This window comes from Nematolebias whitei, chromosome 12, assembly GCF_014905685.2.
Source record: "Nematolebias whitei isolate Nwh7 chromosome 12, NemWhi1, whole genome shotgun sequence".
Taxonomy (NCBI): domain Eukaryota; kingdom Metazoa; phylum Chordata; class Actinopteri; order Cyprinodontiformes; family Rivulidae; genus Nematolebias; species Nematolebias whitei.
Window position 1 is genome coordinate 35,248,756 of NC_056509.1, and position 25,142 is coordinate 35,273,897.

The window sequence follows — 25,142 nt, forward strand, 5'->3', positions numbered from 1 at the left end:
ATGTACGTGATGGAAACAACAATAAAGTTGACTTGAACTTGAACCTGTGTTCCAAGTTAAATTGTTTTAAGCTTACTAATAGTTTGTTTGTTATACTATTTTTGGCCATGTTCAAAATAAATTATAATTACAGTGTAACTTAAAATAATATATAAATAAAGTGCTATGTGTTGTCATCATTGTATGTTCCCATACAACGGTGAAATTAGTTCTCTGCATTTAACCCATCACACCTGGGATACACCCAGGTGGAGCAGTGGGCAGCTATGTAAGCGCCCGGGGAGCAATTGGGGATTGGGTGTCTTGCTCAGAGGCGCCACGACATGTGGGAATTGCTGGGAGTCGAACCTGGGACTGCCCTGCCTCTACCCCATCTCAGCTCCCAAAGCCTCTAACTTATAAATCAGCAGATTTTCAATCAAACATAAGCTTTTGAGTTTACTCCCAGTGTTTTCAAAGAAAAAAAAAAAGTTTGATCTTTCTGCAGCTTTTACGACTTTTTTGTTCTTTTTGTTTTACACATGTAATTCATTCTTATATTAGTTTAAAATTAGTATGTTGAGTTGACTAAAGGTGTCTTCAAAAAAAAAGAGAAAAAAGTTCATCTTAAATGTTTTCTAAAATAGGTACTTGTATGAGGTTCTCAAGTGCATCACTTGACTGCTCCTACAACCTTGAACAAAAGGTTAAAAAGCACTTCAGCACACAACACGGCGTCAGGTGGTTTATTTTTGTGATTAAATTAGTTTGCAATATTTTTGCTCAAACTACGATGCTCCTTTGTTGGGGTTAATTTACAACAAAAAAAGAACACAACAAATTTAGTCAGCTCAGTTAGGTCCCCATAACTTTTAATTTGTATTACAATAAATACCCATTGATGTTTATTTATATAAATCAAGTTTCTGCAGCATAATGAAGTCAGAACTCCTGTGGTGCTTTTTAATATATATTACAGTAATGCTTTGTTTTGTTGATATAGAGACTTAAACACAGTCACACAGTGACATCTGGTGACTTTTTGTTGTTGTTGCAGCTTTTTCAGTGTAGAGACGAAATTAACACCAGATCTAAATATTCAGGGTTTAATTTGCTTGTTGAAAAATGGTCTTGATTTTTTTTTTTTAAACTATTTTTGTTCAGAGAATCTGGAGTGCATTAATGAAATCACATTAATATGGAAGAATGTGAATTTATTTTGTCTATGTATTTTAAGAAGCTTGGAATATGAATATTGTTTTTCTTTTTTAATCTAAAAGGCCCTAATGATTTTGTATGTTTTTTCCTCACTTGACATGACGTTGTTTTTTCCCTACAGAGTGACTCCTGTAAACCTCTCCATCCCCTGAGCTTCAAAGATGGAGGCCCATGTTCACTGTTCATCCTGCTTTAACCTGAGATGCATGGTTAGACCTGAACCTGGACTTTCTTGTGATCTCATTTCATGTCCGCTGGTTTGCGGGGCTGTATTTCACTCCTGCAAAAGTGATGAGCACCAGCTTCTGTGCCCCATGGTGAGGATTCCGTGCCTTAACAGTGACTATGGCTGCCCAGCCACCATGATCCGCAACCAGATATCTGCACATCTGGATGTGTGCCCGGCTGGAGTTGTCTGCTGTACAATGGAGTGGAACAGATGGCCAGTTAGCTGCTTGGACTATACTTCTTACGAGAGTTTAAGTCGTGTGGTAGAGGAGGTGGAGCAACTGGATATGGCTCTTGCCCTCCAGGACCAGCGTACACTCCTTGAGTCCCTTAAAGTGATTGCCATGACACCTTCTGTTCAAGAACGACTTGTCCCTGTTAGTAAAGAGAACAGAACTAAACACTTGGCTTTACAACCCCCTGCTTCTGAGTTCTCGGCTTCTAGTGGGCCACACTCTGAATCACCGTCCTCTCATCAGTCACAACCAAACATGAGAGACCTGGCAAAAGAGAAAATCGTAAGGGGAATCAATGGCTTGCATGAGGAACACTTCAGTAAACTGTATGAGGCCACAGCTGAAACGGCAAGAAGCTTGGTTGCCGCTTTAGACTTTTTTAGCAGTGCCAGCTGTGGTGAAAGCAGTTCAGAATGTTTGAATATCGGAGCTGCTTTTGTAAAAACTGATTTGAGCATCAATGAAGGCCTTGCAACTGAAGTTGCTGATTGTTTGCACCAAAGAGACATTAGCTGTTTGAATGGAGATTGGGCTCTTGAAGGAGCAGATGAAACGACTAAAAACACATCCAATGGACCAGCGTTAGGAGCCTCGGAGGCCTTTCTGGGAACGGATGACATCCAAGACGGCTATGCAGATGGTTCTAAGGAACAATTGGTGTCCCCACTTCCTGTCAGCTCTGGTGTGGCACAGTTAGCAGATCATGTGGTCCTTGAAGATGGAGAGCTAGTTCGTTCAGAAAATCATGAGCATGAAAGAAGGTTCCATAATCAGTTTTTTACTGTTGAGGGCCGTCATTCATCATCTAATAACACAGGGATGATGTCTGACCAGCCACCATATAAACTGCCAGCCAAAATGGAGGACAAAGCATTGGATACTTCAGACCTGGAGCAGGATGATGACCCCATGGGACTAGGAGAGATCGACCTGATCACGGCAGCCCTACTCTTCTGTCTAGAGGAGTCCCGAGAGTGTAGAAGGATCTCCGATACGGTTTTTGTTGACGGTTGTCGTGTTAATTTTGGAACACAGACCTTCACTTTTCCTGCAGCAATTTTAGTCACCAACACAAGAGTGGGAGAAATGGCCTCTGCTTCTGCCTGTGACCACGCTGCACCACAGCTCACTTACCCCAGCCCATTCCGTACGCTCCGCCTTGGCCTGGTCCTTGAAGCTCTGAAGGCCGAGGCGGTCTCGTATAACTGTTACCTCCCTTCTAACCCACACTACCAACATACATTCCCCTTCATCTGTGGCCAGTTATTTCGCCGGGACCAGTTTTCTTCTCATTTTAGGAATGTCCATGGGGACATTCACGCTGGCCTCAATGGCTGGATGGAGCAGCGCTGCCCCCTTGCGTATTACGGTTGTACATTTTCCCAACGAAGGTTTTACCCAACAGCCCAGGGAGCCAAGGTAGTTCATGACCGGCACCTAAAGTCGTTCGGGGTTCAGCCTTGCCCACAGCTGGAGCTTTCAAATGAGTCCCAGTCTGATCAGTTTAGTAGACTTCCCATAGAGATACTGTGGCACATAGCTGCATTCCTGGACAGTTTTAGCTTGTGCCAGCTGTCTCTGGTATCACGAACTATGAGGGAGGTGTGTGCCAGTCTCCTCCAGACGAGGGGCATCGTAGAGCTGCAGTGGGAGCAAAGAATGTGTCCTGGCAGCTCTGGCACTGTGTCGTGGCAGATCAAAAATAAGGTATGTTCAAAATTAGTCTCATGTTTTTGAAGTTAGTCAAGTGGATGCAGTACTCAGACACAATATCAAATTCACGTAGGTAGGCCTGCCACGATAAACAATAAATCAATTAATCGCATGATAAATGAAAATTATCAACCTTACTTTCATTTATTGGCTTTATAGTTTCTTCATATCTCTCTCTTTCTACTGAAGACGCTGGATGACAAAAGGCTCCGGTGCTCTTCACTGACCCCTCCCTTTCTCTTTAAAATCCATTTTAACCGTCCAAAATCACGTTTTTGGATCGTTAAAAGCAGCTAAGCTGAGAAGCTAAGCTACAAGCTAAGTTCGCAGGCCGTCCTCAGGAAAAAAAACTTCGTCTTGTCAAAGCTCCAAAATTCACAGTTGAAACCGGTGCCTTCATCTAAAAAGTTGTTTTTCTCTGCAAAAAGAAGCTGAGAACTTGTTTCCTGATTTTTTTTTTATTTATTAAAAGCTTTGTGTGAAAAATGCTATGCTAAAGAGCTTCAAACCACACCGAGCATCCGCTATTTTGAGAACCGAAAAACAAGAACGAGAGACATAAAGAGACACGCTGCTCGCTCCCTCACTATCCATCCTTCGTTTCAAACGGTCTTATACTGCCATCCGGTGGTCAAAAAAATGTACTACGCACAAAAATTAACCAACTTTTCTTCTTAAATTTGACAATAATTACTAATTATTGTCAAATTTCAAACAATATTATCGTTTATCACAATAATTTCTGAGACAATCGCCCAGCAGAATTTGTTATTGTGACAGGCCTACACGTAGGTGTAAAATAAGCAGTATAACTTCACACTGTGTGGACTCAAATCTGACTAAAAGTTATCACGTGATCATTTCGGTGTGTTTTTCTGTCCATTACAGATGTGGAGATTCAGCACTGCCTTCAGCCCTGTGTCCTCGTGGGGTTTTACTGATGTCCCCAACATGTCGGTTCATCTTAAAAAGTGCCACTTCAACGTAGCGGAGCACAAGACGGAGCCGATTCCACTCCCAGCCATGTGCACGGCGCGAGACGGACTCTCGCTTCGTCGTGTCCTGCGTCACGTCCACACCTGACCACAAATCGAGCTGCGTGAGAGTCACTGTGGTGTTATGTGAATGTTAAGAAGTTTTGTTGTGGAATAAATCAACACTTCCTGTATTGTTTTAGCTGAGGAAGAAGCCTTAATGAAATAACACTTGTCAGGTCTGTTGTGAATGTTTTTTTTATATTTGGAGGGAAAAAATATACATTAGTCAGCATTAACTTTGCATGAATTTGTGCTAAAAATGCATCTTTATTCTGGTAAGAAAAAAAATATTTTGACACGTGACCATTAGATTTTTATTCTTGATGTGTTAAAGATGGAATTAAATACTATTCTGCCTTTGACAAGTAGCCATGAAAACTACAGTGTTGGTTAAACAGCATTATTTCCGTTTGAAACTATAACAGCACTTTACTTAAATGTTTCTAATCCCTTTCAGGATGATCGGTGAAGCTGATCAGAAGGGCTTCTGATCTCTACCAGGGATTCAGCTTTGTTTGAGTTTGTTTGTTAAAATGAGTTGTAACCGTTGACTGTTCAGTAATGAATACTGTATCTGATTTGCTGCGATTTAATAAAGTCCCTACTGCCTTTTTTTGTATGTTTCATTTGTTTCCCAGGTCAGCATGTTTTACTTAAATATAGATGTTTGGCTAAAATAGAATTAATCTAACCTAAATTATTTATAAACATTTCAGTCCCAATTAACAAAATGTATATCACGGGTGAAAACAACTCTTGATTCCATAACAAATTGATGACCTCTATAATGGGAAGGTAATTAGAGAATTTAAAGAGGTCACCAGATTTAAGTCGGTGTGCTTTTGCAACTATATAAATGGCAATGTTCTACCAAGAAACAAAATATCATAAAACAGATTTCTCCAAAGATTTTCTTTCTTAAAAACTGTTTAAGAGTTCAGTTTTTTTTCTGTAACTCATGCTAAGTGAAGCGTATTGGTTTTGAGAAGTGAAAAACCATCCAGATGGCCTGACTGAACTTAGTTGTTTTTTTTTTACCTGGATTATTGAGCATGAACTTTGATGTTTTGAATCATTTTGGCTATGGCTGCCTCGGGAGAGTCAATGGGGGAGAGGGTGGGCACCAGAAACCATCTAATCACCAGCAAACTGGTTGGTCCACTATGTGGTTGTGCTGCTTGTGGGACTGAGTTTGTTGTGGCTCCTCGGACTGATGAAGTCTTGTGGATGAAGGATGAAGCGTCTCAACAAAAAAATAAACCATCCAAATGACCTAACTGAACTTTGTTGGATGTTTTTACATGGATTATTGAGCATGAACATTTAGAGAAGTGGTTTTCAGGACTTTACAAGCCTCGGTGTTGTGGGCCAGAAGCTGAAAACACAACCCCCCCCCCCCCCCACACACACACACACACACACACACACACATGTAGATCATTACAAAAGCTGCTAAATCCTTATAAACAGCCAAAAGGGATAGTTCACGTCATGACTGAATGGATAATGTCACCTGTTGTGTGTAGCTGTTTGAACGACCTCAAACTGGAGAAATTGTTGAATTCTGAGCAAAACCGCAACAAAAATATTTGAACTACTGGGTAATTTACTTTGGACAAAAATGGCTGGTTTTAAACAAACTAAAATGCTGCTGCTGTTTTCATACCTCAGGTCCAACATAAGGACAAGCTCCAAACTGCAACACCCATCTAAGGCAGGTAGCAAGTCAAATGAACCCTACCCATCATCCAAAACAGGTGCTGATGCGTTTGCTTGTTTTCCCCATCTGTTCTAAATAGTTACACTGTTTTCTATTTCAGCAGGGTTTAGATATGTGTAGGGTACTTTAAGTTGAGAATTTCTTGCTTTAATTTCTTCAGTCAGGTAGGATAATTCAGCTTGAAAGTCCTTTATCATCAGCTTGGTGGCAGGCTCATAAAAACGCTCTTCAGGGTATTCACCCAAACGAACCTGCCGGAGACTTTCGGTTAGGCTCATGGAGTCATTTTACACATTTTTAAGCTGTTTTTAGTCATAGTCGCCCTAATGGGACGTGTTCTCAAACATTAAACTTACATTGTCAGAGTACTTGTTTGAGAGAGTCCAACTCAGTGCTGCAAACTTGACCGTGTCGCCAACATTTGGGAGAACCTCAAGAACGGTGTTCATGCTCGACTGGCCTTTCATGGTTGGAGGAGGTTTGCACAGCAGAGGAGAACCATTAGGGATCCAGGAGTTATAGTCAAACTAGAAGAGAAGATATTTTATTTATTTATTTCTTTATTACTAGAATTACATGTTATTGGGACAGAAATCTCATTAAGGGTTCCAAAACTACACAGGAAAATCCTTTTCTTATTTGAACTAAGAAAGCTCCTCGAATGAGAAGCAAAGCAAGTTATAGAATTTCTGATTTTTTTCTCTCTAAACAATCAAATTATGACATCATTGTACAAAACTGGCACTTTTGGCCCACCTGTCCATTATTAACAGCCGCATGTTGTACCGTCACCGTGAAGATCACCATGGTGAGGAACTTGACCACCTCATTCACAGTATTAAAGCATGTTGGAAAACCTTTACAGAGCAACATCAAGTCAAACCAAATTAAACAACAATCACTGACATTATTTTAGTTGCAGCAAATCCAAACAGTAATACTGAATACGGATGTGGACAAACTTGTTGGTGCACTTGTTTAAATAAAGCTTAATTACTCGTGAAAAGTGGTTCAGTTAAAAGCAGATGTGTAACAGATCTCTGTACGCCTGTAGTATTTGATAGAGTAAACAAAGAATTGCAAAAAGAAATGAAATTATACTAAAATAGTAAACAGGTCTCTCTTGTAAATGAGTTCCGGAGGCTCAGTGAGACTAACCTGTATAAATAAAGGTTGAATGAAAAAGTCTGGGCAAAGTTTTTGGTAGCCCTAAAGGGACTAATTTTATATACTCTAGTTTGTTACTAATTAGTTAATCTTCTTAATACACCAACGTTAGTCACGGAGTTCCTCAGGGTTCAGTGCTTGGACCAATACTCTTTGCTTTTAATATGCTTCCATTAGGTAAAGTTATTAAACAGCATGGGATACATTTTCATTGTTATGCTGATGATGCTAAGTTATACAGTATTTATCCATGAAACCCGATTAATCCAAATCAGTTAGCGTTTTTTTTAAAGACATAAAAACCTGGATGACCCACTTTTGTGGAACCAACGTCCAGTTTCTGTCCGTGAGGCTGACAATGTCTACTTTTAAGACTAGGCTTAAGTCTTTCCTTTTTGATCAGTTCTATAGTTAGGGTCGGCTTGGGTTTCCTGAGCTATCCCTCAGTAGCTGCTGTAGGCTTAGACTACTGGAGAACAAGCTGACCACATACAGACTGAAGTGGAAATTATGTGTGTATGTATGTAGAAGCCTCAACGTTTCAGGTTAAATGTTCTTTGGACTGATGAGGAAAAACTGAAACTGTTGGGCCAGTCACATCAGTTGTGTTTTTAGTCATTATTATTAAGAAAGGCTACCAACAAACTTATCGTGCATCTGCATAAACACATTTTTTACCGGAGAGTTTGTTTTCTAAGAAGCCGTGTGTGAATATCTCATGGATCCATTCCTGCAGCTCAGTGTCTCTGCTCACATCACTGTCTGAGGGATAGAAATACTGCACCATGCCCCTCACAAAACTGATAAAAAAACAGAAAAGGATTTCAGATTTGCATTTTGAAATCACTGCTTGACAAAATAATGAACATTTCTGACTCTTTGATGCAGTTCCACAGCTTCAAAGCATCGTCTCTGTAGTAGAAGTTGGGGATGGACTCGAGTCCTCGTGCAGTGATGTTCTCAGGCAGACAGAGAGAGCTGTAGGTCAGTTCGGACAGGGCCCTCTTCATCAGCTCCTTCAGCCCCACCACTCCAAGGGAACTCTAGAAACCAATAATCCCAACACTTTTATTTCTGCTATTTTTCTATGAAAAGATGGAACTTATGACCACAATTCCACAATCTGAGTGAAAATCAGAGATAAACGATACAATACCTCACTCAAAACGCCATCAGGTCCAAGAAGAGACGTTCGAACCAATATATTGATGTGCAGAGTGTAACGGAAATGAGGGATCAGCAGCTGCACAGAGAAGAAGACCGATACCAAAGCATCAAATCCAAGGCAAAGCCACATTAAAAAGAAATGTGGCTGACTTGTTGACACTCCACCGCTTGCTTTATTGCGTACCTTGTAAAGAGGATGGACTGCAGGGAAACAGCGGAGAGTAGCAACTGCAAAGACTTCTGCCAGATAGTGAGTGTTCATGAGGTGATGGACCGTCTGATGTTCCAAAACATCTGCACTTTTAAAGAACAGCTTGGCCAGAAGCCAGTCTGTCGGCAGGTCACTGGGCAGAAAGATGGGGTTCTGCTCAGAGGGTTGCTGCTGAAGCTGAAACAAAAGTGTCACTGTCAAGGAATTTTAAAAGAACGTTTGTCATGTTGGTGAGCTGTTCCCTAGCAACAAGACAAGTTTTGCATCCAGTTGTACTTTTCTTCACTACTTCACCACGTTGTGTTACCAACATATTTGAAATGAGTGTAATCCATGCATAAACCTTTTAGTTATAAAATACCTGTATTGCAAGAGGCATGAGTTTTTTCTCGGAGTTCATGTAGAACAAGCACAAACCAGCACTTGTATGAAGAGAACTTCCATCCTTCTCTCTGGTTGGTATTCCATCCATTATCTTCTGGTCAACCAGGAATATATGACCTTTCTGTGTGGGACAGAAATGTGAAGACTTGCAGGAAAATGTTGCAAACATCATGGAAATACTTCAGAAAAGTCATGCAGTCTAACAAACAGCATCACATTGCCAAAAAAAAACCATGGCCAACCTCCAGCTCTGCCTTCAAAGTGCTTCCAGCTTCCAGAAAAGGCGCCACCATCTCCTCGGTGACGGGGAAGTTAGGAGGAAGTTTGGAGCAGCGCCTGATCACGTTGGGGTTTGTTGCGTTCAGGAACTGGAAACCAAAAAAGTCATCTTCCTTCCAGTGCTCGGAAACATACTCTGGGAAGAAAACAGGTGAAAATGCATCATTCAGTTTTCCCAAAATAATGTTCATTATACTGGGGCGGCTGTGGATGAGTGGTTAGAGCAGTCGTCCTCCAATGCAAGAGTTGGGGGTTCGAATCCACCAGCAGTCACATACCAAAGTGTCCCTTGGCAAGACACTGACTGAACCCCTCACTGCCTCCAATGTGTGTCCCATCGGTGTATGAATGTGATAAAGCTCTGATTAGTCTTTGTATACAGTAGAGTGCTGTATGAATGTGTAAATGAGGCACAAATTGTAGTGTAAATCACTTTGAGTATCTTGATAAGATGGAAAGGTGCTATATAAGCAGTGGTGGAAAGTAACAAAGTGCATTTACTTGAGTAGTGTACTTAAGTACTTTTTAATAATCTTTACTTGAGTTTTTGTGTTTTTGGGAACTTGTGACTTTCGACTTCATTGGGAAGCTTCTTGTTACTTCTTCCTTTTGGCTCAGCTTTGTAATCCATTTTCTTTCTTTAAATGCAGCTGGCCAGTTGTTGATTCAGGTATTATGCTGGATTCATCTGTGCAGAACACTCATTGTTTTGTAAGCTTCTATGTTAATTATGGCAGTACTTTGAGTTATCCATGTTACTGTTTCCTCTCCTGTGTTAAGTTGTTGCTGTCAATATATGCACTTTTACACACAAAATGTGGTGTATAAATACTGAAGCTGAGGAAAAGGCTAAATGTGCATCATCTGTAAAATGCAGAAAGTAGTTTACAGGTTTTATGGTGTCAGAGTGGTTCTACATGTCAGTACATCATCAGGTGGTTTCAGAGTATTACAAGGTTCTGTAAAATCACTCAAAACAATACAGCAATGTACTGATATTAGAAAATACAATTTTTACTTTTAAATACTTGAGTCTTTTTTAAATGCATGTACTTTTGAATACTTAAGTATTTTCAAAAGTAAGTACTTCAGTATTTGACTGAGCAACTTCTACTTGTAGTTGATTTCACCATGACTATCAATACTTTTACTTAAGTACTAGAATTGAGTACTTTGTCCACCACTGTATATAAGTAAAGTCCATTTACCGTTTGTACTGTAAGCTGTTAGACATTTAGTTTTTTCTGAATTAGGCCTGTTTTATTTCATTTTATTTTTCCTTTTTATGCCTAATTTTACATATTTGTGACCAGTTCAACTCAAACCCTTGTTTCATTTCTAAACCTTTACACGACCGTCAGTTTGGCGTTACACACAGAAATATTCTGACGGTTCTATGAGAATTGTTTTTTACCGGGTAATTTCGGAAAAGCAAATTCTAATAAACTTATTGGGAGAATCAGTTTCACGTGAAAGCAAACTAGACGGTGCTTTCTACCGGACATTGTCGTCTTTTTGAACCAGAAAATCTTCTTCATGTACTCCATGTCTTTCCACTGTTTGCTGGATCCTGAGAGCCCTTTGAGTCCTAGCTCAGCATCACTAAGGCAAGAAGGAACACAGAAACGTAAAACAGTTTGTACTCACAAACCTAAATAAAGTGTGACAGCAAATTAGAACCACTGACTCACATCATTCTGTTTGTGGAGGACATATGTTCTGATTTGGACACGGAGAAGCGTATTTCTCCAGGAAGCTCAGATATATTTTTGAAGTGACTGTTGTGTAGCAGCCTATCTTCAGTGATCTCCCATCTAACAGCAAGAAAGAAAAAAAAAGTCTAATGGTAAATGATTTGTTCAGATAAGCTTCTAAGGTGACCTTTAATGGAAACTTACTGGTACAAGCTCTTCCTAAGATTTAACTCGTCTCTCCGGTGCTCAATCAACAGATGATGCTCATCCTCAAAAACCTTTGTGGCTTAGAGGCAAAAACAAAAGAAAATCAGCGTTTTAAAGTAGATAAAACTCATTGAGTATATAAATTATAAACAGCTCTCATCCATAATGTGTCAGTTTGTGTGTTTTTAGCAGACCTTTCCCTCCTCTGAGCTCCACATGTTCTCCCCTGGTGATCCACCTGTAACATGGGAAATCAACGTCCTCTCCCTCCGGGGTCGTCGCCACCATTTTGGAGCAGAACCACTGGTCCTCTCTCAGGCCGAGACGAGGGTCTTTCTGCACTTTGAGGAGGAGAAGTTTCCCCAGGGACGAGCTTGTTTTGATGGTAAATGTTCTTGTCTGAAAATCACGGTCAGTAAGAAAATAAAGTCTTTAGTTAGATGTGAAATAACTCATCGCCAGCAACCTGTCATTTTAGACTATTGAGAAATGAGTTGTAACCATTTTGGTCAAACCTTGAAAAAACATTATGTGTAGTGCACATGACTCTCAGCTACTACCACATCAAATTATATCTTAATTTGTAAACCTTACTGAGTTATAGCCATTTATGTGTTAGCTTATATTGGTTAGCTGTGAAGGCCATCTTCGGTTGGATTAACTCCAAAAGTTAAAAATTTAGACGTGTCAATCCAATGGTTATATACTGAAAGTTTCATTAAAATCTGACTTGTGGTTTGTGAAATATTTTGCTAACAGACCAACAGGACTGACTCCAACAGTTTCAACTAAAGTGTTAAGACAAGATCTTGCACAATCAGTAGCACGTGGAGACTGTGTTGGGAATTATTTTAAGCTACTACTGCAACACATTTTAGGACAGTAGCTGTAAAAATTTACTGAACTGCAGTCACTTTTGTGTTTTCTAAATTCAGTTAGTTGTGGTGGCCATGTTGAATTTCCTTGACTCCAAAAGATAAGCAGTTGTAAAGTTATGCCTAATGAATATTTACTGAACATTTCATTAAACTCTGAGGAATTGTTTATGAGATATTTTGCTAACAGACAGAGTGGACTCTAAATGTTGTTAGCTATTTAAACTAAAACCTTAGACATGTTAGCACTCAAATGTGTTGGGTATCAATCTCAGATCACCACATCAACTTTTAGCTCAGCCTCTGTAAAACTGACGAAGTTGTAGCCATTTTTTTATTTTTTAAGTCCAGTCATGTGTGGCGGCCATCTTGAATCTGGTTGACTCCAAATCTTAAGTAGAGAAATTGTATTTCCTGCGAAAATGCATGTGAATGCTTATTGCTGAAGAACTTGCTGAAACACAGTTGAAATAAGCTAAAAACAAACAAACAAACAAACAAACAAAAAAAACCACCATGATGAGCTGAAATAAAAGAACACGTCTAAATAAATTAGTAGAAGGAAGCAGAGAGGCGCATATTAGCTGAAATAGGTTTAAATGAGCAGAAATTAGCAACAAAAATTTAGGAAATCTGCAAAAAGAAAAAAGCTAAAATTAGAAGGGAAAAAAAACATCAGTCAAAGAGGCAGAAAGGACCTTAACCTACAAAAAGGAAGTGGAAAGCGCTGAAATTAGCTAAATAGCATGTGGAATTAGCTGAAAAAGCCAAAATTTGCATAAAAACAGCCATGAAATAGCAAAAAAAGCTGAAAAATGCTGAAAGGAGCATAACTAGCTGAAATTAGCATGTAGAAATTACCACAAAAAACTTTATTTATTTGAAATTAGCTAAAAAAAAATTATAAGAAGTGAGTTGAAAATGTAGAGCAAACATAAATTAGCATAAGAAGCAAAAAGTACATGTTTGCCCGTTGGGCTGAAATAAACAGAAATAAGCAACAACAAAAAAACGAAATTATCTGAAAAAAGCTGAAATTAGCAAAATAACAGCTGAAAAGTAGCTATAAAGGCTGAAAGAAGCTTAAATTACAAGAAGAAAGCGGAGAGCACATTTTTGCTGAATTAGACTGAAAAAGGTTTAAATGAGTGCAAAAATGTGGAATTAGCTGAAAAACCTTAAATTAGCATAAAACAGCTATAGTAGCAGAAATAGTAGAAAAAGCTGAAATGCAGAAATAAGCTAAAAGGAGCATAACAAGCTGAAATTAGCAGAAAGAAGTTAGAAGCAACACAAAAATGTTGTAGTTAGCAGAACAAATCTGAAACAGCTGTAAAAAACAGCTGAAGCTTAAATTAGCTGAAAAAAAAAAAGTTTAAATTTGCACAAAGAAGCTGAAAGAGCTGAACCAGAACAAAACATGAAAGGAGCAGTAAAAGGTTGTGAACAGATCTAAAGATGTAAAATTAGTTCAATTCATTTTCTATGAGGAAAAAAATGGCAGAAAAGGCTAAATATTTCAAAAAGCTAAAGTTGCACCAACACCAAAAGTCATAGCAGGACTGTCCTGAAAGAGCTGAACGTTTTGATATGATTTGTTGAAATAGCACAAAAGTTGTGGATCAAGAAAGATGAAAGAAAAACATATGGAAGAAAAATGGATCTCAATAGTGAGAATGCTTCATAAACATTCACACTATTACTTATAGAGGCTCACTATTTTATGCAACTTTCATTAAAAACTGCCCAGTGGTGTGTGAGATATTTTACTAACAGATGAGCACACGCAGGCAAAAGCAGTTCCAACCTGCTTTGCCTTTCAGTGGTGGGCATGATGGCGCTCACGGTCCCATAATGCATGTAAACAGATAAACGTGCGTCTGATAGAGGGAGATGAAGCAGAGCGGCTCCACATTGTGCTCAAACCTGATCGGCCTGTTTGGAAGTTACCAGCGAGGCCTGACAGACTGCAACTCGCCTTCCCTGTTTTGAAGTCGATTCCAAAGTTGTCCAGGTTGGTGCGTTCACTCTGGCCCTCTGCTCCAATCAGGATGACGTAGACGTGGTCTATGGTCCCTGCGTGCTTCATGTCACCGGTTGTCACCTTGAGGGTGTATTCAGCCATCGTCACTCTGGGGGAAACTACAGGAAAAAATACATTTAAACGTGAAAAGGTTAAACAATTGAACTAAATGTGCTGGAAGACAGTTCCTCTTCTTGTCATACTAAGAAACAGAACAAAGAAAAGCTGCAATATAAACTTCTACGTCAAGTTTTTCATGACTTACCTCCCTTGTCTAGCAGCAGCTGTTTCACCTCCTGTCTCAGGCTGGAGATCAAAATGTGATGATTGGACCTTTGCCCTGAATGCAACCTGAAAGAATGAAGGAGGCGGGTTCTGCTGTGTTTAGGCTCCCTGCTCGTCACATCACTTCCCTTTAAGGCGACATTTCTCTAACAGGTGTGGGAAAAAAATGTACCAGCTCCTGGATTTTAATTAAGTCTTTAAAATGAGATGTTTGTTAATTTTGGCAACTGGTCATCTGACCTGACAACAAACTAGTCTAGTTTGAGAGTGCCAGTTTTAAAACTCTTTTTTTTTTATTAGTCTGGAACAGTTGTTCTCAGTCCTGGTTCTTGAGAACCACAGTCCTGCATATTTTAGGTGTTTTGCATCAATTGAAAGCAGGTGTGTCAAACATGCAGGATAGTGGACCTCCAGGTACGGGACTGAGGACCAGCGGTGTAGAATGATGTCACTGGGAATTCCAGGGGAATCCTCACGCTTCGCGATGACGCCAAACGAAGGGTTTCCCGACGCTAAGACAGCCAGCAGAGAAAAATTATTAACTTTAAAACAAATTTTATAAGGTTATGAAATGAACGATTATTTCTAAAGACACACCTGTTAGAAAAATTTGATTTAAAGGTAGAGTAGGAACTGCTATTTAAGTTACTGGGATCACTAGGAAGTGTCTTTATGGGCCTATTTTTATGCAAATTTCAGTTACAGCTAAAATATTTCCATTCATTTTGCACTGCAGCATGCGCTCATTCCAACTCATTTTACCAGCACAGGTCTCGTATTAAAACTATTTGTCATTGCAAAATCAGTGTCCACTATTTCAATATCACAAAAAAATAAAATAAAATGCAATAAACTTCTGAGATGATCTGCATGTCAATACTACCCAGCAAGTAGTACTGTGCAAAAGACTTAGACTTCTTGAGCATGTGATCAGCTGGTTTTGGTTGTCAGCAGCAAACTGGTTGATTCACTCTGAGAAGGTGCTATTTAAGAGACTGAGCTGAATACAGCACCTCAGACTGAGGAAGTCTTTCGGATGAGAGACGAAACGTTTCTACATTTTTTTGCTTTGGGTTTTTTTTTTTTTTTTTTTGAATGTCCAGAGGACCAGATTGAACTTTTTTGGACTTAGACAACAGTTTTTTCTTTGTATTTTGCTGCAGGGAACATAACAGGCAACTTAACAAAAATAATGTTACATTACATCTTTAGACACTTTTGAACTGTTTGACCGTTGCAAAGACAAAGTGATGTTTTGTCACAACAGGTGGATTCAAGACTGCATTTTTACTTCTCAGCATAAAGTAAAGTGTGTTTTAAAAAAAAAATATAGATTTAAAAAAAATCTTTTGAGGTACTTTTATCCTTTGGTTTTTCATTATTTTAGTTTTTCAGTTTTTTAAAAATACACAGCACACCAAATGCATGCTAAGCTTAGACAAAATACCAACAAGACCACAAAAGTCTGGCAAAATGAATGAGTAACGATTCATCTCCAAGAAACAGTGAAGTCGACCCAAACAGAAGCTCAGACAACAAATCTGCAGCAGCTGGAGAGAAACTAAAATCTGACAAGAAAATTATTGGGAAAAGTGAACAGATCAGCTCAACGTGAAGCTGGAGACAAGAAAAAAAAGATCAATCTGAGGTGGAGGAAGGAAAAACTGACCAGTCAGCATTAACAGGCAACATGGCACAACATATTTGAAGTACAAAAACTTTGATGTATTTACAATCATATGACATTCTTCCTGTTTACCACTTTTTATTTTTAAAAATATATCTTTTGTTTTACATATCTATTAACCACGTACTTTGTACATACATGCTTATAGTACATTTAAGAAACACAAGCAGATCTTTTCTGCCTCCAACATTCCTTTTATTCTGACAAGTCTCTCAATGCCCACAGCATGATGCTGCCATCACCGTGTTTGACGGAAGGCTGCCAAAATGACATCCGTGGGAGCGTGCACGGGAAGGCTTTTACAAGAATTTAACAAGATTAACACTTAAAAATAATTGTTTGTTTGCTCGAAATTATAGCAAAAGTGTGCCTCAGTTTAACTTTTTCTTAATAAATACACTTTAATGGTCAAATCAGCTGCATTTTGCCTGGGCGGTGCAGCGAAATGCAGCTGATTTGATATTTGTTCCAGGAGTTGGGGCGAGACAAAGTATGGCAAGCCAAGTGTCTCATTAATAGACACTTTTACCTACTGAGAAACTTGGCTTGCCATAAAGCTCAAGGGCCCTCTAGTGGCTGCAAATGGTAATGTTGAATATTGTTCATGTCAGAATAAATTAAAATCGTCAGATCTCAGCCAAAAATTGGGTTATAAATATAGGGGGGGAAAAAACGTATATTAGTCGTTTCGGTGTACAAATCACAGGACTTGTATATTTATGCAAAAAGGTGAGACTTATACACCGGAAATTACGGTAGTTGTTTTATTTGATAATGTTGTTTTATGCTGGTGAAGATTCTCAGTCGTCCAGGACATAAATTCAAAAAAACTTTCGATACAAAAACAACTGGACTTTATTTGTAACAGAAGATGTTTCGCTCCTCATCCGAGGAGCTTTCTCAATTCAAAGAGCAGAGAGTGTGTTGTTCAGGTTATAAGGCTGAGATAAGATACACGTACATATGCAGATTGACAAATCACACCTCACACCTTGACAAAAGGGTTTTCTTAAAGTCTTTGTTAATCTAATTTGTTTTTGTTTTTTTAAACGTTTTTTTGAACGTGGTCTTAGTTCATTGGTGCTTTGTTAAGCTGTGGTATGATGACCTCTCATGACAAAGTTTGAAGTATTTTGATTTCCACTAAGATGATGACCTCTGGGTACCCCGATATTCTGACAGAGTGAGACCTCTTCTTGCTACCAAATCTCTGCACCCTCCAAAACAACTCGATTATTTCCAGTCAGCGACGCGCTGTTGCCTTTAAATCCGCGATAATGTTATTTAGATTCGGAGTCGTTCTCACTCCGGAGTCCTCGGATGTAGAGGTTTTAGTTTTGGGTTCCCGTGAGGAAATGGGCCACTGGGACCCGAACAGAGCGATTCGGATGAAAGCTACGCACAAGCTGCCGTCACCCGACGAGCCGTGTCTGTGGCTCGGCGAAGTGGAGCTGGCGGAGCCGTTGAAAGACACGCTGTGGTTCAAGTTTATCCAAAGAATCGGAGGCTCCTTTAAATGGGAAGGTAAACCATGTGAAAGAACCGGATCTCCTACTAGTTTAAATTAAATAAATGACATTCCTATAAAAATATATAAACCTCAGAGGGCAAATAAAAATAAACCATCCCGCCATGTTGGATTCGTTTGGTGTAATACAATCTACTGCCACATGATGGCGGTAGAGCTACATATTTTAAATGTTTTGTGATTGTATGTTTTTGTGTGGTATAAATACATCACATATGTATGTATTTATTTTAATCAAAGTAACTTTTTCTGTCTTTAAATAAGAAATGTGAGAAATAGCTTCGCACTGACAAAGAGGCACCTCCAGAGAGTTTTTGAAGATGTGTCCAGATAGGGGCTGCAAAACAAATCTTGGGATGACGGCCAAAAAATGAAAAGTCCACAACACAATTTCAGGGGTTTTAGCATGCAGTTGTCATGTTCAAGTTATTACAAACATACATATTTATATATATATTTTTTAAAAACAATTGAGACCCTGCATTCTCATACGAGGACATGAACTTTTTCACCCACAAATATTTTCTCTTGATCAACCTAAATCTTTTTTGTCTTGCGTTCAAGGAGACTAGCTTTTAGGATTTATTTCAAAATTTCATATAATGTTTTGAACATGTAGCTGCTTATTGTTCAGAAACAATGTTTGGTATGTTTGATGTTCTTCTAATCTCAAATAACTATGGGAAATTAAACATCCACATAAATAAGAAGGAAGGTCGCAGGAAGATAAGATTGTCTATTGAAAATTTATCTCCTTCTTGACTCCTTTTAATGCCCCGCTGTTCATTTATTCCCATTTATTTTTAACAATAGTTGAGTATAATTAATTAATAAGGTTTGGTATTGCATATAAAGTTGAAATACTAAGCCAAAATAAGTGTACTTAGGCGGCATAGGTTGTTGTCTTCTATTTAAGGATCTCAATAAATCCACACAAAAAAAAGCAACTTTCTGGTTAAACTGCACACTTCATTGGATTTTAGTGACTAATAAAGTTGTCCTATTTGTCACCAGGTAGCGGTCCGAGCCACGACAGGAGCTGTTCGTATGATGAGGGGAACGTGGTGGATGGAGTGTACTGCCACCCGATTGGTCACTGGATAGAGGAAGCGGGACACACCGACGAGATGCGACACACCACCAACTTCTACTTCAAGGTGGCGGGTCAGAAGGCCATGCACTTCTCAAGGTGACCATATATGAAACAAGAAGTCAGAGTATGTGATGGTGTTTGGTCTGATGTGTCTAAACTGTTTTACAACAGCTTTCAAACTTTATTTATTGTTATAAATGCTTTAACTGTTAGCTGCAGACTTTATTTTCTAAAGACCGTTGGAAGCAAAATTCCACTTATTAACGTTCAATAAACATGTTTTATGAAGGGGAAAAGAGCATATCCAGTTAGTTGGACAATTTCATTTGGGTTCCAGATTTCCAGAGTTAACACACTTTATCATTTCTGCCAAATAATCCCCCCCCCCGAAGGTAATGAGCTTCTTTGCGACTGATCCTTTTCATGCTAGAATGCGTTAATGGTTTGAAAATTACTTTATTGCTTGTTGCTTGAATTTTAGTTTACAGTGTGAGGAAAAGACGGGAAACGTGGGAAAAGACTGCAGAGTTTTTGTTTTCCGGGTGACCGTATCTCAAACAGCTGTGAGGCTCCGACTCTTCTTATGGCTTCACCCCACTTTTAAAACAGAAGCAGTCATACTTAATAAGGTTTGTGCTTAAATCTTTTCTGTGCTGTTGTCACCGTTTTTAGGATGGGACCCAGGAATGCAAAAATAAAAAAATAAAATACTTGAAGAATTCCAAAGTAAAACTTGATTTTACTCTAAAAAGCAAACAAGGCAGCGTAGCTTAAAAACAAACTGGAGAGCGGCACATGGAGGACTGAAGCGACAGGGAGGCACAAATTATTTTTAACATCTTTACAATAATTATATAATTATTATTAATTTTATACAAGCATCATGTTAAACAGCAAAATGTTATAGAAGGAAAACATAATGGATCTAATTAATGATTTAAAGTAGACCCCACGTCAGTCAGTAATTAATGACTGACATCCAATGATTTCAAGACATTTAGCTGGTTGAATATTTATGACTTCAACTAGTTGATGAATTTCAAGCTAACTTTTTTTAATGTGTAAATTATGTTCACGTACGTTCTGTTAGCTGCAGCTCATTGCAGTGATCAATATCTAATCTACGCCTGAGCTTCAAAAGAACATTTTCAGAATTCATGTAAAGAAAACAGATAACGAATCGTTACCAGAGGCAACAGCAGCTTGTTTTGTTTAATAAATTGGGACGCAGGACCGCGGCGCTGACCACCAAGCTGCCGCAGCCCCCTCAGTATTTATTTGAGTGAAGCCTTTATTTTGGTCCCGTGCGCCCTACATCATCTCACCCACGTGTGTCCCGTCACAGCCGGGCGCAGACTCGTGGTCCTGGTACGGCAGAGACGAGCCACCGGTCCCTGAAGCAGTGTAACTTGCATAATGAGCGAGCGAGCTTGGCTGGCACCATCAGGTTTTAATTTGTGTCCCGAAGACCTTACAAGGTTTATGTCAGGGTCCATGTTTGCTAGGAAGCCTGGTGCTTTTGTTACTTGCCTGTTCGTATGGTTCTAAATGAGCCTTTCATCAGGGTTGCCCCAGTTATAATACTCTCTCTGCAGCAAGTCTTTGCCATCTTAAGAGACGTTCTCCCATCCTTACAGGTAACTCACCAGTCATGCTCATATGTAAAAATGCACACAGTTTGGGCACAGAATTCCTCATTACTCAAGTACTTTTTAAAATAGGGAAATAAAATCACACGTGTAGACCCCTGCGCCACTCTGTAACATCACGTCTGTACAGCCTTCGTCCTGTCTCTTACGTGTCACTTCCTCTGGATGTTCACCTTGTGCATGCTAACGAGCAAAGAATGGAGTCTGGCTCAAACCATAGTGAACATGAAGAGACCATGAGATGGAGGGAGGGAGAAGGTGAGACAAAGAACGAACAAGCCGAACACGGTGACTTGTTAAAGGCAGCTCCTGTTTTTAAGATACAACCGTGTTCAGTGAGGTCATTTGGACAGTTGCTCTTTTTTGCTGAGACGTTTCGTCCTTCATCCAAAGCAATGCGCATGAACTTTGGTGTTTTGAACCACTTTGACATGACTGTCTCAGAGGAGTTGACGGGGGAGAGGGCGGACACTGGAGGCCATCTTAGCTTAGTATGCTGTTAGTGGCAATCAGTTTGGTTTGGTGACTTATCGGATTGAGGAAGTCCCTTGGATGAAGGACGAAACGTCTCGGCAACAAAAGAAACCGTCCAGACGACCTGACTGAACTTTGTTGGATTTATATTTATTATTGATTTATTATTGCACATGAACTTTGGTGTTTTTAAGATGGCTCAACAGATTCAACAGGTAGTTGAAATTCCTTGGTCTGTTAATCATCACATTTCTTTTTTCTTTATCTTCATTTTCAAACGTTTTTACACCTTATTTAAAAATTATTCTCACAGACCCTTAACTGTGTAATAGCCATATAAAACATGATAATATTCACTTATGCATGGGGTACCTTACATCCCTCATTGTGTGAGGGATTTTTAAAAAAATTTTTAGATAATGTCCCACATTTTGACTGACTCTTTCTCGTTTAATTTAATTTGTTATTTTCAAAGGTCTGAACAGCAGGAACGGTCACCTCTTAACATCAGGTCCCTGTTTATGTCGCCACTCAGCTACACCAATGGGGATAAAAAATAATAATAATAATAAAACGGAGTAACCAGAAAATCACGTCTTCAGTTGTGCAGATTTGAATGAAAAATTACTGAAAACACCAGAAAGAAGAAGAAATGCAGCTTGGACCAATAAATTCCTGCTGAAAATGAAAATTGACAACCAGACAGATAAACTGCGAGCAAAACCAACATTTATCACACCCTGAGGAACACCGTGGGGTAATAAACGTATCGATGTTTACTACAGGGTGCTGCCGCGCGTCTGGCTGGGGAGCTGCCCTCGACAGGTGGAGCACGTGACGGTGAAGATGGTGCACGAACTGGGCGTCACTGCGGTGCTGAACTTCCAGACGGAGTGGGACGTGGTGAACAACTCCAGCGGATGCAGGCGCAACTCTGAGGAGGCCATGACCCCGGAGACCATGATGCATTTGTACAAAGACTGCGGTATTGTGTATGTGTGGATCCCCACGCCCGACATGAGCACAGAGGGTGAGCGCTTCACTTGCAGTGGAACTTAAGACCAACCCATTTTCTGCAACCTCACGAAAGCTACAAAAACCCAAATAAAGACAGTCTATTGATTGTGTTTAATTGAATTTACTTTATTGAATAAATCCAATTATATAACTATTTAATTTTGTCAGAATTAACTACTTAAAACAGCAAAAGCAGGCTGTAATGAGGGGATCATTGAATGTTTCTTGTTTTCCTCTGAAGGTCGGATCAGGATGCTGCCTCAGGCTGTATTCTTGCTCCACGGCCTCCTGGAAAACGGTCACACCGTCTACGTTCACTGTAACGCCGGAGTGGGCCGGTCCACGGCAGCTGTGTGCGGCCTGCTCATGTACGTCCTCGGCTGGAGCCTGAGGAAGGTGCAGTACTTCGTGGCAGCGAGAAGGCCGGCGGTCTACATAGACGAGGAAGCTTTAGTACGAGCTCAGGAGGACTTCGTTCAGAAGTTTGGCCGGTTGAGATCGTCCATTTATTACGCAGAAACGTGACTGAGCTTGAAGCTGAAGTGGAACTCACAGCTACAAAGAACTAGAAAAATTGCATTTCCTGCGAAAATGCAGCGTGAATACTTATTGCTGAAGAATTAGCAGAAAAACAGCTGAAATTAGCTAACATGGTAAATGGACTGTACTTATATAGCACCTTTCCATCTTATCAAGACACTCAAAACACTTTACACTACAATCTGTCTTCATTCACTCATTCATACAGCACTCTACTGTATACAAAGAATAATCAGAGCTTTATCACATTCAAACACCGATGGGACACACATCAGAGGCAATGAGGAGTTCAGTGTCTTGCCCAGGGACACTTCGGCATGTGACTAGTGGTGGAGTCGAACCCTCAACTCTTACATTGGAGGACGACTGCTCTAACCACTCAGCCACAGCCGCCCTCATGCCACATGCATAAAAACATGCTGAAATGGAAGAACAAGCCTAAATGAGCAGAAAGCAAAAAAAGAACACACATTTGGTGAATTAGGTTTAAATAAGCAGAAATTAGCACAAAACTAGGAAATTAGCTAAAAAAAAGCTGAAATTTGTGAAAACAGCTCAAAAGTAGTTGTAAACGCAGAAAAAACCTTCAACAACCAGAAAAAAGCTGAAATGAGCTATAAAAAATGTGAAATTATCTCAGTCAGCTAAAATGAACATAAAACAGCCAAATAGTAGCTGAAATAACAGAAACTGCTTAAACTAGCAGAAAAAAAGCTGAAATGAGCATAACAAGCTGAAATTGGCAGAAATAAGTTAATTAGGCTGAAAGTAGCATAAATTACTACAAAAACTTTATCTGAAAACAGCTGAAATTAGCTTAAAAAATGCTAAAAATCTAGCTGAAAATGTAGAACAAGCCTAAATTAGCAGAAGAAAGCAGAAAGAACACGTTTGCTCATTTAGGCTGAAAGAAGCAGAAATGAGCACAAAAAAGTGGAAATTTGCTGAAAAAGCTGAAATGAGCAAAAAACAGTTGAAAAGTAGCTAAAAAAAGTAGAAAGAAGCTTAAATTATCTAAAGCAAGTGGATACATTTTTGCTGAATTAAGCTGAAAAAGTTGAAATGAGTGCAAAAAATTTTGAATTTGCTGAAAAAGCCAAAATTAGCACAAAACAGGTAAATAGTAGCTGAAATAGCAGAAAAAGCTGAAAGGAGCATAACAAGCTGAAATGAGCAAAAATAAGTTAGAAGAATCACACAAATGTTGTAGTTAGCAGAAATAATCTGAAAGGAGCACAAAACAGCTGAAATTAACTGAAAGTAGCTGAAAAAAAATGTTTAAATTTGCACACGGAAGCTGAAAGAAGCTGAACAGAACAAAATGTGAAATGAGCTGTAAAAGGTTGTAAACAGATCTAAAGATTTGAAGGATGGAAGATGAGCTCAATTGATTTCCTATGAGGGCAGAAAAAAGTGGCAGAAAAGGCTAAATATTTCAAAAAGCTAAAGTTGCACCAATACCAAAAGTCACAGCACCCTTCTCCTGAATGAGCTGAACGTTTTGATATATGATTTGTTGAAATAGCACAAAAATTCACAATAGTGTGAATGCTTCATAAACATTCACACAACTAGAAAGGTGCCAGAAGGTGAAACTAACATTTACCAAAGATCTGAACTGTTCTGCTAAGATCTGATGTATGCAAAGGACCCACTTCAGCAGAGTGGCTTTCAGAATGTGCTCGATTCCAGAGTATCTGCAGAGAGTTCTGCTGGCTGCCAGAACGGATGCTGCGAGTGATTAATCTTACTGTGATGCGTTCGCTTTCAACTCTTAACATTTACCCCACAGGGCTGCAAATTATGGATACTGTTAGTGATTTTCAGTGTATGCCCAGGGGGGGGTGTTTGGAGAGACCTTTACTTTAGGCCTTTTTGGTTGGAGTCAATAAACTGTGTTGACATTTTGAAACTTTTAGCTGTTGTGTTAAACTGCAATGAGTGAAAGGAACGTGTAGAAAAACAAATGGGCGTTGAGAGAATGAGATTTCAGGTGCAAAAGAAACGAGACAGATATTTAGGAAGAACCACACTCTCCTCCAAAGTGTTGTACTCCTCACAGTTACTTTTCCGTGATTATGATTTATTTTAGATAATCTCATTTTTAATGCCAGAATAGGGAAAAAAAAAATTTCTTGTTTTGCAGACTAAGATTTTAATACCATGTGACAACAGCCCTCTTCGCCAAGGATACAGATCTATTTTTAAATCCAATAAATCAACAAGAGACTCCTCCTCTCTGTCAGAGGTATTTGGCTCCAAGACATCAAGGAATGCAGCTGTCTCTCACAGAGTCTAATTTCATTTAATCTTTTATTTATCCGGCATATGCCGTCTCCAAAAATAACAAAAAACAGCATGATTTCCAGACATATCTTAATGTATGCAGAAGCCATTAAGACATAAATGTCCATCTATTTCAGCCTTTGACTTGAATGTTAGTGAGATAAACTGTTTTTTTTTTATGTCTGATTTAAAACAAACAAAAAAACATTTGGTGAGTAAACTGTCTCCTGAAGCTAAAGTCATATTTCTTCATTACTTTTCAGTGACTTCCTGTACTGAATCTCATTGGGGATGAGTGGGTGGATAGAGCTGTGCAGGCATAGATGAATCATCTTACTATGATCCAAAAAGAAAATATATGTAAAGAAATTAAAAATGCTCTTAAAGGGAGAGTTCTAATCTTTTGAAGTGGGGTTATGCACAAAAGTTATAAGAAATAAAATCT

At 39.2% G+C, this 25,142-nt stretch overlaps 3 protein-coding genes across 3 annotated transcripts; 2 read left to right on the top strand and 1 right to left on the bottom strand.

Moving 5' to 3' along the window:
- The first annotated feature begins 1,321 nt into the window (after nt 1-1,321).
- On the top strand, nt 1,322-4,863 carry LOC119418223 (F-box only protein 30-like). Its single transcript, XM_037685480.1, has 2 exons — nt 1,322-3,368; nt 4,263-4,863. The coding sequence occupies exons 1-2, from the start codon at nt 1,359-1,361 to the stop codon at nt 4,455-4,457; spliced, it is 2,205 nt and encodes a 734-aa protein (XP_037541408.1). The 5' UTR covers nt 1,322-1,358; the 3' UTR covers nt 4,458-4,863.
- Nucleotides 4,864-6,202: 1,339 nt separating this feature from the next.
- On the bottom strand, nt 6,203-14,454 carry LOC119418224 (hydroperoxide isomerase ALOXE3-like). Its single transcript, XM_037685481.1, has 15 exons — nt 14,404-14,454; nt 14,094-14,257; nt 11,435-11,639; nt 11,238-11,319; nt 11,031-11,153; nt 10,838-10,941; nt 9,303-9,475; nt 9,038-9,181; nt 8,650-8,853; nt 8,455-8,541; nt 8,175-8,341; nt 7,977-8,098; nt 6,888-6,988; nt 6,488-6,658; nt 6,203-6,382 (listed from the first exon to the last, which is right to left on the bottom strand). Exons 2-15 carry the CDS (start codon nt 14,238-14,240, stop codon nt 6,203-6,205), a joined length of 2,010 nt encoding a protein of 669 aa, XP_037541409.1. The 5' UTR covers nt 14,241-14,257; nt 14,404-14,454.
- A 2,933-nt stretch (nt 14,455-17,387) lies between these two features.
- On the top strand, nt 17,388-22,501 carry epm2a (EPM2A glucan phosphatase, laforin). Its single transcript, XM_037685482.1, has 4 exons — nt 17,388-17,634; nt 18,653-18,827; nt 21,640-21,884; nt 22,113-22,501. Exons 1-4 carry the CDS (start codon nt 17,388-17,390, stop codon nt 22,394-22,396), a joined length of 951 nt encoding a protein of 316 aa, XP_037541410.1. The 3' UTR covers nt 22,397-22,501.
- The last annotated feature ends 2,641 nt before the right edge of the window (nt 22,502-25,142 follow it).